Source organism: Chlorocebus sabaeus, chromosome 23, assembly GCF_047675955.1.
Source record: "Chlorocebus sabaeus isolate Y175 chromosome 23, mChlSab1.0.hap1, whole genome shotgun sequence".
NCBI lineage: Eukaryota > Metazoa > Chordata > Mammalia > Primates > Cercopithecidae > Chlorocebus > Chlorocebus sabaeus.
Window position 1 is genome coordinate 2,325,872 of NC_132926.1, and position 15,754 is coordinate 2,341,625.

Sequence of the window (15,754 nt, forward strand, 5' to 3'; positions counted from 1 at the left end):
TTCGCTGGGGGGTCAGGGCAGGGCAGAGACTGCAGGCGGCCTGAGGTGAAAGAGTGGGGAGGGCAGGAGAGGCCTGAGCCAAGCGCCCGGTGGTCCCAGGAGACCAGGCGGTTGGCCACAGCGGTGGTCTGGTTCTGTCTGTTGCTGCCCCCCGTGTTGTAACCATCTCGTCAGTTCCCCCTTCCCCCTTCCCAAATAATCCCATACCTTGGCAGTGGCGTTCCCAGGTTCCCTTTTCTTTGCGGTGTGGAGTCAAGTGTCCGCGTGGGTGCTGGGGCAGCCAGAGACAGGGCCACTGAGGGATTCAGGCTGCACTGCTCTGGGCCATCTTTAGGGAGATTGACAATCACAGAGGACACAGTGCCTCCAGGCCCAGCCCTAGGCCCAGGGGATGAGTTCCTCTACGGAGGTCCTGGTCTGTGAGGGGACCTCCAGGCCTTCTGCACTGCAGCCACTCGCTTCCACTCAGATGGGAGGGCCACAGCCCTCCCTACCATCTTCCAAATCATGCCAGCTCATTCTACCTGGTGACTTTTCCCTGGCTCTCCCTCTGGTCCGAAACCCTTTCCCCTCCTGCCCTGCAAGGCAACTTCCCACCCTAAATGTCCGCTCCTCAGTGGGGCCTTCCTTGACCACTCCCTAGGAAAAATCCCCAGGCACTGGACATCTTTTTTTTTTTTTTTTTTGAGACAATCTCACTCTGTCACCCAGGCTGAAGTGCAGTAGCATGATCCTGGCTCACTGCAACCTTTGCCTCCCAGGTTCAAGCAATTCTCCTGCTCCTGCCTCAGCCTCCCAAATAGCTAGGATTACAGGTGCCCGCAAGCAAGCCTTGCTAATTTTTGTATTTTTAGTAGAGACAGGTTTCACTGTGTTGGCCAGGATGGTCTTGAACTCTTGACCTCAAGTGATCCGTCCACCTCGGCCTCCCAAAGTGCTGGCACTGCAGGCTGAGCCACCCGCCAGGCCAGACATCACCCCCTTTTAGCCCTTTCAGACAAGCCCAAAGCCCAGGCAAGAGGTGTTGGGGCCATGGGAGGGGGCACGCCCAAAAGGGGTTTGCAAAGATCTTTCTGAAAGAAAAGGAGTTCAAGTCATGGACTGACATGGTTAGAGAATTCGGTGATGCCAAGTTGTCAGGCGCGAGAACCTCAGGGACCCTCTCCTACTGGAAGGCCAGAGCTACAGAAAGAGGTCCCCCTGACTGTCGGAATTTCTCCAAATAATTTCAAATATAGCCTGCCTGGGGGACGGGGCGAGACCCTGGGCCCTCAGGGACACTGAGGGGTTGCCCATGTGGGGGGACATTGCCACATGGGGGCGGCCCTCGCCAACCGCGGAGTGGGGAAAAGGGGGAGGGATGGAGGAGGAAGCCCGGCCGTGTCTGAACGCACAACGCGGAGCGGGAACCACAGCCCTGGTCCCCAGAAAGCGCGCGCGGCCCGGGGGAGAACCTGCTGGGGTTCCAGCTCGGGCGCAAGGGACGTGGGGTCACTGGAAGACGGGAAGCGGGCCGCCGGTGGGGAGGAGACTGGACCCGACCCCGGCCCGCCCCACCCGAGTGGCGACGCCAGCGCTGCCCCCAGGCGTGTCCTGGCCCCCGGCGCGGCTCCGGCCCAACCGAGCACGCCCGCGGGCGCTTCCCCTGCCCCGGGCAGGAAGCCTCCCACCCGCGTCGGAAGTGGCCTGCCCGGGGCCACCGGCCTGCAAGTCCCCGTGTTCTCGAGGTCCCTGCCTCGTTGTCCCGCGCACCTGTGGCCGGCGGGAGGGGCTGAGAGGAGGGTTGTGCTGGGACCTAAGGCCCCGCCCCCTCGCCAGCCTCTCCCTTCCTCGGTCACCCGGTGGCCGGAGACCCAGGGGCATTGCTGGGGTACCCCAAAGCATAGGGTTAGCCTGAGTGTAGAAGGTCCTGAAAAGACAGGAGGGGGCGACAAGGAGTAGGGAGGGTGGCTGGGGGAAGACGGCAAAGTGACCCCGGAAGGGTCCAGGCGCCCCAAGCCCATCGAAGACTGGAAGCCCTCAGTGAGGCCTGGGGGGACTGTGGGAAAAGAAGCTCAAGAAGGGGAATCTGGAGCGAGGTGGGGGAGAGGTCAGCACGGCCTTCTCTAGGAGCGCCAGCCCCAGACAGAGCGGTGACAGGCTGCATCGGGGGTACCCCATCTATCCTGAATTGGCCAGGAATGTGGGATCCCGTGGAAGGGTTGTCCCCAGAGCAGGAGCAATGGCCCTCTCCCTCCCCTCCACTTGCTCCCCTCAAAAACCTTCTGGAAGAGGCTGGGCGCAGTGGCTCACGCCTGTAATCCCAGCACTGGCAGGCCAAGGTGGGCAGATCATGAGGTCAGGAGTTCGAGACCAGCCTGGCCAACAGAGTGAAACCCCGTCTCTACTAAAAATGCAAAAAATTAGCTGGGCGTGGTGGCAGGCGCCTGTAGTCCCAGCTAGTCGGGAGGCTGAGGCTTGAGCCTCGGAGGCAGAGGTTGCAGTAAGCTAGAATGGTGCCACTGCACTCCAATCCGGGTGTCTCAAAAAAACAAAACAAAGAAAAGAAAACCTTCTGGAAGAATTATCTGACTTTGAGGATCTAACCCTTCTTGCTCCCAATGCTTCCTAGCAGGGCCTGCACCCCAGGGCGGGTACTTACTGCAGTCCCCCACCTCCAGCTCTGCATACCTACAGCCCAGTGCCCGCTCTTCCCCCTCAACCTCCCTGGAGTCCCTGTGCACCCATTTTGTTCTGTGCCTGTCCCTGCCCTGACTGTGTGGGCTCAGGTAGCTTTGTGGGGTGTGCCCCATGTGTCCCATGTGTTATAACCCTGATGGTCTGGAGCAGAAGGCGTGGGGTCATCTGTGGATAAAGGCGTGGGGTCATCTGTGGATAAAGGGTGGTATTCAAGCAGGGTCCCCACCTGTGTTAGGCCACTACGTACTTTTGCGTACAGGTAGGGTGAGGTAAACCTACAACCCAAGCTTGGCCAACTAGAGCATTGTAGCACCCTGGGTCAGGGTTGACATGTGGCCCATGCTGGTGGATGAAATGCACACTGGGGCCATCTGCAAGCAGGAGCCTTGGGGAGGGGGGAATCCTGAGCAGATCAAAGCTTGATCTCAGTATCTGACTCCTGGATCCAGGCTGGCCTAATGCTGGATTATCAAATGGCTTAAGCCAGCTGACTGTGGTTTTGGTCAGTTGTATCCAGGAGTAGTGACCCATGTCGAACACCCCACGCCTGCACCAGGTTTTCTTTTCTTTCTTTTTTGTTTTTTCAAGGCAGAGTCTTGCTCTGTTGCCCAGGATGGAGTACAGTGGCTTGATCTCACTGCAACCTCCACCTCCCGAGTTCAAGCAATTATGGTGCCTCAGCCTCCCAAGTAGCTGGGATTACAGGTGCCCATCACCACATCCCGCTAATTTTTATATTTTTAGTAGAGATGGGGTTTCACCATTTGGCCAGGCTGGTCTTGAACTCTTGGCCTCAAGTTATCCACCCACCTCAGACTCCCAAAGTACTGGGATTGTGAGCTGCCATACCCGGTCTGCTCTAGGGTTCCTGATGGCAGTCATGGTCACAATGCAAGCCAGAAATGGTCACTAACAGGCCAGGGTCCAGTACAGGCATGCTGTCTGGGGAGTTGGGACCCCTCCTTTAAACAGTTGCAAGTTTGCATTGTAGTAAGAGGCGGAAGAGGGGGTTGAGATGTCCTTCACGTGAGGCCGATGGCACCTGCCTGCTACAAAGCTGGGGGTGCAGTGGGGCAGGCATAGTCTCTTTGCCTCATTTTCCCCTGCGCACCCAGACATCTCCTGGACTGCCCGCACCATCAAGATCTGGACTTCAGAGCACGTCTGTGACCACCGGTGAGAAACTGTTACAACAGTTGCACAAATACCCAAAAGCTCTATGAACCAGAGCACGGTGTGGGCTGGTGTTGGACAGACATACAGATCCCAGTGAAGAGTTGCACGGGCACAGACTTCTCTGCACAGAGTGGGAACTGCAAGTCGCTTATTGGTACAGCAAGAACCAAAACACATGAGCTAGAATATTCTGTAGTTTATCCTATAGAGAAAACAATCAAACTTAAATCTACTAATATTTCACTTAAAATATGGTTTCAGTAGATGAGAGACTTATATACAAACCACACCCTCAGGACCCAGAAAAAAAATTACTTTGACTAAAGAAGCCATAATCACTGAAAGGAGGCAGCTTCAGCAGTTACCCTGAAGGACTGATGGCAAGAACGGTATCTTCAAATGCTAACAAAGGCCAGGCCCTGGAATGGGGCATACATAGATTAGATGTTAAAAATGAAGCATCGATGGCTCCCACAAGGGGAGGCATAAGAACTCCGGTGGTGGCTGCAGCAGCCTTTGTAGTGAATTGATAATGAATGTGTGTAGACAAGTACCCCACGTCTCTCCAAGCTGGTAATACATTTATTTTAAAACTATAAACATATTTTAAGTAGAATTTTTAAAAAGTAGGCTGATATTGGCTGGGTGCAGTAGCTCACGCCTGTGATCACTTTGGGAGGCCGAGGCGGGCGGATCACAAGGTCAGGAGATCAAGACCATCCTGGCTAACATGGTGAAACCCTGTCTCTACTAAAAATACAAAAAATTGGCTGGGCGCAGTGGCTCACACCTGTAATCGCAACACTTTGGGAGGCCAAGATGGGTGGATCATGAGGTCAGGAGATTGAGACCATCCTGGCTAACATGGTGAAACCCCGTCTCTACTAAAAAATACCAAAAAAAAAATTAGCCGGACGTGGTGGTGGGTGCCTGTAGTCCCAGCTACTTGGGAGGCTGAGGCAGGACAATGGCATGAACACGGGAGGTGGAGCTTGCAGTGAGCCAAGATCACACCACTGCACTCCAGCCTGGGTGGCAGAGCAAGACACTGTCTCAAAAAATATATATATATACAAAAAATACAAAAAATTAGCCGGGCGTGGTGGCGGATGCCTGTAGTCCTAGCTACTCAGGAGGTTGAGGCAGGAGAATGGCGTGAACCCAGGAGGTGGAGCTTGCAGTGAGCTGAGATCGCGCCACTGCACTCCAGCCTGGGCGACAAGAGCAAGACTCTTGTCTTGAAAAAAAAAAAAAAAGGAGGCTAATATAAGACAGTGACTTTAGATCAAAACAAAGAGATGCATGGCATCTAAATAAAAGCTATCATCTGAAATTAGTGTCGTTTGAAATGACTGTCTAATATTGGAGATTCCAGTATTTATGATAAATTTAACAATTTTTTTAAAAGAAATTATTCTTAATGTTTTAAATTTGGGGTACATAAGCAGGTTGTTATTCTGGTAAACTTGTGTCGTGGGAGTTTGTTGTACACACTATTTTATCACCCAGGTATGAAGCCTGGTGCCCATTATTATTTTTCCTGCTCCTCTCTCTGCTTCCATCCTCCACCTTCAGTGGGCCCCAGTGTCTGTTGCTCCCCTCTTTGTGTCCATGTGTTCTCACCATTCAGCTCCAGCTTATAAGTGAGAACATGTGGTATTTGCTTTTCTATTCCTGCATTAGTTTGCTAAGAATAATGGCCCCCAGCTCCATCTATGTTCCTGCAAAAGACATGATCTTGTTCTTTTTTATGGCTGCATAGTATACCGTGGTATACATGTACGTTTTCTTTATCCAGTCTACCATTAAAGAACATTTAGGTTGAAAAAATAAAAACACACACACATTTGTGATATAGAAACACCTGATTATTATTATTATTGAGATGGAGTCTTGCTCTGTCGCCCAGCCTAGAGTGCAGTGGCCTGATCTTGGCTCACTGCAAGCTCTGCCTCTTGGATTCAATCGACTCTCCTCCCTCAGTCTCCCAAGTAGCTGGGATTGCAGGTGCCCACCACCATGCCTGGCTAATTTTTCTATTTTTAGTAGAGATGGGGTTTCACCATCTTGGTTAGGCTGGTCTCGAACTCCTGACCTGGTGCCTTGGCCTCCCAAAGTGCTGGGATTACAGGTGTGAGCCACCGTGCCCAGCCTTTTTTTTTTTTTTTTTTTTTGAGATAGGGTCTCACTCTGTCGCCCAGGCTGGAGTGCAGTGGCACAAACATGGCTCACTGCAACCTCTGCTTCCCAGCCTCAAGCCTCCAGAGTAGCAGGACTACAGGCTAGTTTTTGTAGAGCCAGGGTTTTGCCATGTTGCCCAGGCTGGTCTCAAACTCCTGGACTCAAGTTATTCTCCTGCCTAGGCCTCCCAGAGTGCTGGGATTATAGGCCTGAGCCACTGTACCCAGCCATGATTCTTTTTTTTTTTTTTTTTTTTTTTTTTGAGACGGAGTCTCGCTCTGTCGCCCAGGCTGGAGTGCAGTGGCGCAATCTCGGCTCACTGCAAGCTCCGCCTCCCGGGTTCACGCCATTCTCCTGCCTCAGCCTCCCGAGTAGCTGGGACTACAGGCGCCCGCCACTGCGCCCGGCTAATTTTTTCTATTTTTAGAAGAGACGAGGTTTCACCATGGTCTCGATCTCCTGACCTTGTGATCCACCCGCCTCGGCCTCCCAAAGTGCTGGGATTACAGGCGTGAGCCACCGCGCCCGGCCCAGCCATGATTCTTTATTAATAAACTCATTAAATTATGAGATCTAGAGGCAGGACAAATAAGTACCAGAAATCTGAAGTTACTGCTGTGAGTGGAATCGCTATTTTGAGGTGTCTGCAGCACCTACTGATTTCTGTCTTGACAGTCAGAGCTACTGTTAATTCTGGTGGATTTTGGTACTTCCATTCATAACTGAAGGACATACCAAGTATTAGCTCCTGGACCTCCCCAGTTCTGGGTCCCTGGACCACAGGCTAAGAACGGAAGGAGTGGACACCTCCAAGGGCTGTCCCAGAAAATATTCAGGAAGACAAAGTGGGCTGAGGGTTGGCAAGTAATCCCAAAACAAATAGGCACTTACATCATGTGGTAAGAACAAAGGAAAGGTCCACGGGCTGGGGTTTGGACAGCAACTGGACTTTTGTGCTCCATTTGGCTGCAGGCAGTGGCAGTCCTCAGGCACACTCCTAGCACAGGGTGACAGGCAGAACTCACCTGTCTGGAAGTGCCTGAGGGAGTCTGGGCTGCAGGCAGGCCCAGAGAGCAGCAGAAAATGGGAAGGGAGCCAGACAATGCGGGTCCCTGTTTCAAAGGGAGAAAGGTGGGGTGGAGAGGTTACAGCCAGGGTCAGGATCAAGGGTCATGGTGCTGGGACACCAGGTTCACCCCACCTCATCCCAGATCTTCCTACCCTGAAGCCACTGAGTGTAGAGGGGGAGGGGACTCAAAAGAGCTTCCCAAACTTGGTCACCAATAGGCCATTTCCTTCATTTTTACTGGTTTAATACTTTTAATATTTTTCCTTAAATCAATGCACTTTTGTGTGTGTGTATTTTGAGACAGGGTCTCACTCTGTTGCCCAGGCTGGAGTGCAATGGCATGATCTTGGCTCCCTGGAGCCTGAACCTCCTGGGATCAAGCGATCCTCCCACCTCAGCCGCCCAAGTAGTTGGGACTACACAGGCATATACCACTATGCCTGGCTAATTTTTTTTTTGTATTTTGGGGTTTTATTCTGTTTTTTGTAAAGACAGGGTCTCACTGTGTTGCTCAGGCTGGTCTCGAACTCCTGGGCTCAAGGGATCCTTTTGCCTCAGCCTTTTACCAGTTTGCATGGGAGGAGGGAGGCCAAAGCCCGGCTGGTAAAAACTTTCCCCTTTTGCCAGCATGTTGGGGTTCTGGGTTCCCTTCCCGAGCCCAATCCTAAGCCAACCAGTTTAAGGTTTGGGAAATTAACTTTTCCCAGTTTGGAGGATGCATCTGTGGGGAGTGTCCCACAGTACAGAGACTACAATTACCTATCAGTGAAGAGAGGACAGAGGAGGAGAAAGGAAAAATGATGGCGTTTTTTCAAAGGAGTCCCAGGGATTCAGGATGCATTCAAAAGGGGTACAGACTAAAGATGAATGGCTACCCATCTAGAAAGAGGGGAGCAGCCGGGCGCGGTGGCTCACGCCTGTAATCCCAGCACTTTGGGAGGCCGAGGCAGGCGGATCATGAGGTCAGGAGATCGAGACCATCCTGGCTAACACGGTGAAACCCCGTCTCTACTAAAAATACAAAATATTAGCCAGGCGTGGTGACGGCGCCTGTAGTCCCAGCTACTCGGGAGGCTGAGGCAGGAGAATGGTGTGAACCCAGGAGGCGGAGCTTGCAGTGAGCTGAGATCCGGCCACTGCACTCCAGCCTGGGCGAGAGCGAGACTGTCTTAAAAAAAAAAAAAAAAAAAAAAGGCCGGGCGCGGTGGCTCAAGCCTGTAATCCCAGCACTTTGGGAGGCCGAGATGGGCGGATCACGAGGTCAGGAGATCGAGACCATCCTGGCTAACACGGTGAAACCCCGTCTCTACTAAAAAATACAAAAAACTAGCTGGGCGAGGTGGCGGGCGCCTGTAGTCCCAGCTACTCGGGAGGCTGAGGCAGGAGAATGGCGTGAACCCGGGAGGCGGAGCTTGCAGTGAGCTGAGATCCGGCCACAGCACTCCAGCCTGGGCGACAGAGCGAGACTCTGTCTCAAAAAAAAAAAAAAAAAAAAAAAAAAAAGAGAGGAGCAGGCATCCCTGGTTCCCTTCTCTTCCTAGCAAATACCCAGGGTACATGAGGGAGAGAAGGGCGTCCTCTCTCTTCCGTCCTTGCATCCCCGAGTCCTGGCGACCTTGGCAGGTGCCACCCATGGGTGCCAGAGGCTTGCACCATGAAGCAGGGAGGGCCTTGAGAATAGGGATTATTCAGTCTCACCTGTGTCTCTATCCCACCTTGGAGTTCCCTAGACCTCATTTAAGCCATGAATACCATCAGCATGACCCTTACCATGAAATGGGGGGCTTGGCTTAATAGTCAGGAATTAACCATGCGCATGTGCTCTGTGTCTTCTAAGCTCTGTTATTGTGTGCCTCTGGATCCCTTAGATCAAGATTTCTTTCCCAGGGCTTTGACCCAAAGCTTGGAATTGAGTTTGGGACAGAAATGTGTCTGGGGGGCTGGGGGGTGGTTGCGTGGACTCCTTATCATAAGTGGAATGTTAAGGTGAAGCTGTGGAATTGAGTCCTCCTCCAACAAGGGAGAGAAAAGGATGTCATGCCCAGAAAACTGGTGGCTATAGTTATGCTTGCTAAGATTTGGGTGCCTGGTGCTTGGCTTTGGTTAGCTCCCCTGGTCTTATTTTCCCAAAAAGGAAACCTCCAGGTGATGGGCATCTTATTACTCCCATCACCTGGCAGGAATTGCAGGATAATTGCTCAGAACTAGAATACTGATCCAGATTTTCACATTAACTATCCCTTTTGTTCTTTCTGAGCTACAGCCAGAGATTGCAGGTTGATTCACAGGAACAAGAATAACTATTTCTACAGAGGCCTTTTAGGTTGGCTTTGATGGAACTCTGTTCCACAAGGAATCTCAGACAAGACCTTTTAAAACCGAGCCCAGCCATGGGTTTGTATCCTTAAATACCTGTGAGTTGGGTGATCCTCTCCTCTTAAAGACCCCAGATAAACTTGGGGCTCCTGGGCCTGTTAGAAAGTGACATTCTTTACTGACCACAGGTCAGGAACCCTGTACAGGGACTGTGTAGATGAGGGTATGAGGCCAGTTTTTTACCCCCAAGGGGCTTTTATTGGATCTACAAGTTGAGCTTGACACAAAAGGAAGTATATCCTTCCAGTCAAAGCCTTGGTAAAACAGCCAGTTTCTCCAATTGTGTCCTGTTGCAAAAGAAAAATGGATTCTTATAGCACTAATGCAAACAACTATATTGCCATAAGTTAAGAATATTCACAGATGGTTTCCAAATTCTAGAGGAGCTGGGCAGAAAGAAACAAACATGCTCCAAATTTAGTTCACAGGAGTATACCTTACTCAATTATTATTATTTTATTTTATTTTTGAGACGGAGTCTTGTTCTGTCACCTAGGCTGGAGTACAGTGGCGTGATTTCAGCTCACTACAATCTATGCCTCCCGGGTTCAAGCAATTCTCTGCCTCAGCCTCCTGAGTAGCTGGGATTATAGGTGCCTGCTACCATGCCCGGCTAATTTTTTTGCATTTTTAGTAGAGATGGGGTTTCACCATCTTGGCCAGGCTGGTCTTGAACTCCTGACCTCCCAGGTTCAAGTGATCCACCTGCCTCAGCCTCCCAAAGTGCTGGGATTACATGTGTGAGCCACCGTGCCTGGTCACCTTACTCAATTATTAAAGAAAATTTTGAAACTCAACTTTGAGTTGGGGAAGCCTGTTAAATATGTTAGAGGTTTAAAACACTTGACCTTATAAAACAGAATTCCAGGTTACCATAAATTATTAATTTTGCCAAAATGACTCAAATCTTAAGGAAGGAAAACCCTTTTTTTTTTTTTTTTTGAGATGGAATTTCACTCTTGTTGCCCAGGCTGGAGTGCAGTGGCATGATCTCTGCTCACTGCAACCTCTGCCTACCAGGTTCAAGTGATTCTCCCACCTCAGCCTCCCGAGTAGCTGGGATTACAGGCATGTGCCACCACACCTGCCTAATTTTGTATTTTTATTTATTTATTTTGAGATGGAGTCTCACTCTGTTGCCCCGGCTGGAGTTCAGTGACATGACCTCTGCTCACTACAACCTCCGCCTGTTGGATTCAAGCAATTCTCTTGCCTCAGCCTCCCGAGTAGCTGGGACTACAGGCGTGTGCCACCATGCCTGGCTAATGTTTTGTATTTTTAGTAGAGACAGGATTTCTCCATGTTGGTCAGGCTGGTCTCGAACTCCTGACCTCAGGTAAGCCACCCACCTCAGCCTCCCAAAGTGCTGGGATTACAACAGGCGTGAGCCACTGCAGCCGGCCAGGAAGCAAAAACCTTTTATAACACTTAACAGATTTTGCCACAGAACAGATCAGTGCCCAAAGAATACCTTGTTGTGCTTTTCTTTTATTGCTCAATTTACAGAAGAACCATATAATACTTAGGCAATATGTTCACACATGGAATTTTGCAAGATTAATTTTTATAATCCTTACACCACTTGTTTGAACTTTTAGCTTTATCTTATCTAATTTAAAATAATCCTTTAACCCTAGGCAAAACTGAAGGGGGCCTGCCGCTCCACACCCATGGGTATTTCTCGCAAGGTGGAGACGAGAGACTGAGAAAAGAAATAAGACATGGAGACAAAGTATAGAGGAAGAAAAGTGGGCCCAGGGGACCGGCACTCAGCAAGTGAGGACCTGCACCAGCGCTGGTCTCTGAATTCCCTCAGTATTTACTGATCACTATCTTTACTATCTCGGCGAGGGAAATGTGGCATAACTATACGGTGAAGGTGGGGAGAGGGTCAGCAGAAAAACATGTAAGCAAAAGACTCTGTGTCATAAATAAGTTTAAGGAAAGGTGCTGTGCCTGGATGTGTACGTAGGCTAGATTTATGTTTAACTTTACACAAACATCTCAGTGCAGTAAAGAGTAACAGAGCAGTATTGCCACCATGATGTCTCGCCTCTGGCCATAAGGCAGTTTTTTCCTATCTCAGAATAGAGTAAGTATGGTCGGTTTTACAACAAGTCTTTCCACTCCCAGAGACATAAAGGTGGCAGATGCCTCCCTTTTATCTCAACAGCACAGAGGCCTTCCTCTTTCACTAACCCTCTTCAGCACAGACCCTTTACAGGTGTCGGGCTGTGGGGCTGTAAGGTCTTTCCCTTCCCACAAGGCCATATCTCAGGCTGTCTCAGTGGGGAGAAATCTGGACAATACCCAGGCAAGAATTTCTCGGGCAGGGGTCCCTGCAGCTTTCCGCAGTGCATTGTGTCTCTGGTTAATAGAGAATGGAGAATGGCGATGACTTCCACCAAGCATGCATACTGCCTGCAGGAACATTTTTAACAAAGCACATCCTGCACAGTCCCAGATCCATTAAACCTTGAGTCAATACAGCCTATGTTTTTGTCAGCAAAGGGTTAGGACGAAAGTTACAGATTAACAGCATCTCAAAGCAGAACAATTTTTCTTAGTACAGATCAAAATGGAGTTTCTTTATGTCTTCCTTTTTCTACACAGACACAGTCACAATCTGATCTTTCCTTTCCCCCACACAAAATTTTACATTTTTATGCTTTTTTATAATTATTTACTAAAAAAGTACATATTATTGGCCTTTTTTTTTTTTTTTGAGACGGAGTCTCGCTCTGTCGCCCAGGCTGGAGTGCAGTGGCCAGATCTCAGCTCACTGCAAGCTCCGCCTCCCGGGTTTACGCCATTCTCCTGCCTCAGCCTCCCGAGTAGCTGGAACTACAGGCGCCCGCCACCTCGCCCGGCTAGTTTTTTTACATTTTTTAGTAGAGACGGGGTTTCACTGTGTTAGCCAGGATGGTCTCGATCTCCTGACCTTGTGATCCGCCCGTCTCGGCCTCCCAAAGTGCTGGGATTACAGGCTTGAGCCACCACGCCCGGCCCATATTATTGGTCTTACACGTCTCACATGTATATCTATTTTCAGTAGTTTCAATTACATATTAAAATGGTAACTCCTAGCAATTTTTTTTTTTTTTTGAATCTTGTTCTATTGCCCAGGCTGGAGTGCAATGGTGCAGTCTTGGCTCACTGCAACCTCCACCTCCCGGATTCAAGTGATTGCCTTGCCTCTGCCTCCCGAGTGGCTGGGACTACAGGTATGCACCACCAAGCCCGGCTAATTTTTGTATTTTTAGTAGAGACGGGTTTCATCATTTTGGCCAGGCTGGTCTCAAACTGCTGACCTCAGGTGACCCGCCCACCTCAGTCTCCCAAAGTGCTGGGATTACAGTCATGAGTGACTGCATCTAGCCACTCTTAGTAATTTTAACTTTAATGTAAAACCTGGGCCAGGAGTAGTGGCTTATGCCTGTAATCCCAGCAGACTGGGAGGCTGAGGTGGGTGGATCACAAGGTCAGGAGTTCAAGACCAGCCGGGCCAACATGGTGAAACCCCATCTCTACTAAAAACACAAAATTAGTCAGGTGTGGTGGCGCTTGCCTATAATCCCAGCTACTCAGGAGGCTGAGACAGGAGAATTGCTTGAACCTGGGAGCCGAGATTGTGCCACTGCACTCCAGCCTTGGCGACAGAGCGAGATGTCCTCTTGAAAACAAAAAATAAAAATAAACAAACAAAAAACTGGTAAGTTGTCTTTTTTTTTTTTTTTTTTGAGTCAGAGTTTCACTCTGTCCTCCAGGCTGGAGTGAAGTGGCGCGATCTTGGTTCACTACAACTTCTGCCTCCTAGGTTCAAGCAATTATCCTGCCGCAGCCTCCCAAGTAGCTATGATTACAAGTGTGCACCACCATGTCTGGCTAATTTTTGTGTTTTCAGTAGAGATGGGACTTCTCCATGTTGGCCAGGCTGGTCTTGAACTCCTGGCCTCAACTGATCTGATCTGCCCGCCTCGGCCTCCCAAAGTGCTGGGATTACAGGCGCGAGCTGCCAAGCCTGGCCACAACCTGGTAAATTGTTTTATTACGTGCTAGATGCAGCCAAGGTTTGACTCCTTCCAGCATAATTAAGGGTGTGGTTAGTTCCATGTGTCCCCAGGCCACCAACTGGGAAGCAGCAAGTCAAATAGTTCTCAAAACCCAAAAGGCAGTTCATAACCTTCAAACATTTAGCAAGCTAGTACCTAACCTGAATAATTATTTTATTATTTTTATGTTTTATTTTTTTTGAGACTGAGTCTTGCTCTGTCGCCCAGGCTAGAGTGCAGTGTGGTGATCTCGGCTCACTGCAACCTCTGCCTCCCGGGTTCAAGAGATTTTCCTGTCTCAGCCTCTTAAGAAGCTGGGACTACAGGCGCCCGCCATCACGCCCAGCTAATTTTTGTATTTTTAGTAGAGACACAGTTTCACCATGTTGGCCAGGCTGGTCTTGAACTCCTGACCTTGTGATCTGCCTGCCTCGGCCTCCCAAAGTGCTGGGATTACATGTGTGAGCCACGGTGTCCAGTCTAACCTGCATAATTTATTAGTCCACCTATTTATATTTTGATGACATCCACTTTTTGCCAATAATCTTTAAGGCTATTTTTATTTCTTAAAGATTAGAGTCATGTGAATTGAAAAGTCTTCCCTTTAAAAAATATTTGATCTGGCTGGGCACGGTGGCTCATGCCTGTAATCCCAGCACTTTGGGAGGCCAAGGTGGGTGGATTACCTGAGGTCAGGAGTTCGAGGCCAGCCTGGCCAACATGGTGAAGCCCTGTCTCTACTAAAAATGCAAAAATTAGGCCAGGCATGGTTGCTCATGCCTGTAATCGCAGCACTTTGGGAGGCCGAGGTGGGCGGATCATGAGGTCAGGGGTTCGAGACCAGCCTGGCCATTATGGTGAAACCCCCGTCTCTACTAAAAATACAAAAATCAGCTGGGTGTAGTGGCGGGCGCCTGTAATATCAGCTCCTGGGGAGGCAGAGGCAGGAGAATCACTTGAACACAGGAGGCGGAGGTTGCAGTGAGCTGAGATCATGCCATTGTACTCCAGCCTGGGGCAACAGCGCAAGACTCTGTCTCAAAAATAAATAAATACATAAAAATAAAAAATGAAAACAAATTAGCCGGGCATGGTAGCGTGCGCCTGCAGTCCCAGCTACTTGGGAGGCAGAGGCAGGAGACTCACTTGAACCTGGGAGGTGGAGGTTGCAGTGAGCTGAGATCGTGCCACTGCACTCCAGCCTGGGCAACAGAGTGAGACTACATCTCAAAAAAAAAAAAAAAAAAAAAAAATTTTGATCCAAGTTCTTGACTTCCTTTAGGCCAACTAATTAGAGCTCTTTTTATAGACATTACACACACAACACATACACAATTACACAGGCAGAATAAAACCCAGTCTGCACAAGATCCTTTGTTTGCCAATCTTTTATTTGGATCATTGGCCTCTGGGTGCTTTTAATCCCTGGGGTTCTATGAAGAAAACAGGTTTGTCGCAAAACAGGGTCTCTGGCACCTCCTGTTTTTCCCAAGGAGTCCGAGGTTATTAGAGCTTGAATATCTGCTTTTAATTAAGTTGACTTTTAACGATAGCACTCTTTAATACGGTCCTTTTAAAATTTATTACCCGACTTTACATAGGCCAAATGGCCAATATTCCTGGCTTTCAAACTTTACTAAAGGCTGGGAAAAAGGAAACTCCAACGTGGTTCATGGAGGGGAGGGGAATCAACAAATAGCAAAAGGTCATGCAGATACCAAACCAGAAAAAACTCAGCTAGGAAGCCAGAATGAACTCTGAGACCCCGGAGGCTAAGCCATGCCTTGCCACAGGGTTACAGGCCATGTCCCCAGGGACATAAAACAAGATGGAGGCCTGCAGCAAAGTTTACTAGGGACCACACAGAAAGACACACAAAGCACACCAGATAGGCTACAGCTTAAGACCAAACTCATCAATCCTTTTTCACAATTAAAACTCCACAGAAAATATAAACGGTGATCCCCATTTTCCAGCCCAGCAAAACACCTTTCAAATGGAAAAAAAAAAACTCGCTTAAAAGTCAACTTTTGGCGGGGGGCGGGGGGGGGGGGGGGGGGTGCGGTGGCTCACACCTGTAATCCCAGCACTTTGGGAGGCCGAGGTGGGCAGATCACGACATCAGGAACTTGACACCATCCTGGCCAACATGGTGAAACCCCGTCTCCACTAAAATACAAAAATTTGGCCGCAGGCACCTGTAGTCCCAGCTACTCGGGAG

The 15,754-nt window shown here is 49.7% G+C and overlaps 2 protein-coding genes across 4 annotated transcripts in view; both read right to left on the minus strand.

The window, feature by feature from the left end:
• Window positions 1-15,754, minus strand: part of SQSTM1 (sequestosome 1) — a 37,348-nt gene that overhangs the window by 15,199 nt on the left and 6,395 nt on the right. The gene's annotated exons all lie outside the window — the stretch shown is intronic.
• Window positions 1-15,754, minus strand: part of LOC140709943 (uncharacterized) — a 22,016-nt gene continuing 6,262 nt past the window's right edge. The window contains exons 3-4 of one of the 3 annotated variants that reach the window (XM_073010422.1): window positions 208-328; window positions 1-40 (exon numbers count right to left, since the gene is read on the minus strand). In XM_073010422.1, coding sequence (XP_072866523.1) covers window positions 253-328 — 76 coding nt within the window. In that variant the 3' untranslated portion in view covers window positions 1-40; window positions 208-252. Of the gene's footprint in view, window positions 329-8,596; window positions 9,769-15,754 lie in introns of those variants that run through there. The other 2 variants (XM_073010421.1, XM_073010423.1) reach the window with 2 other exon arrangements.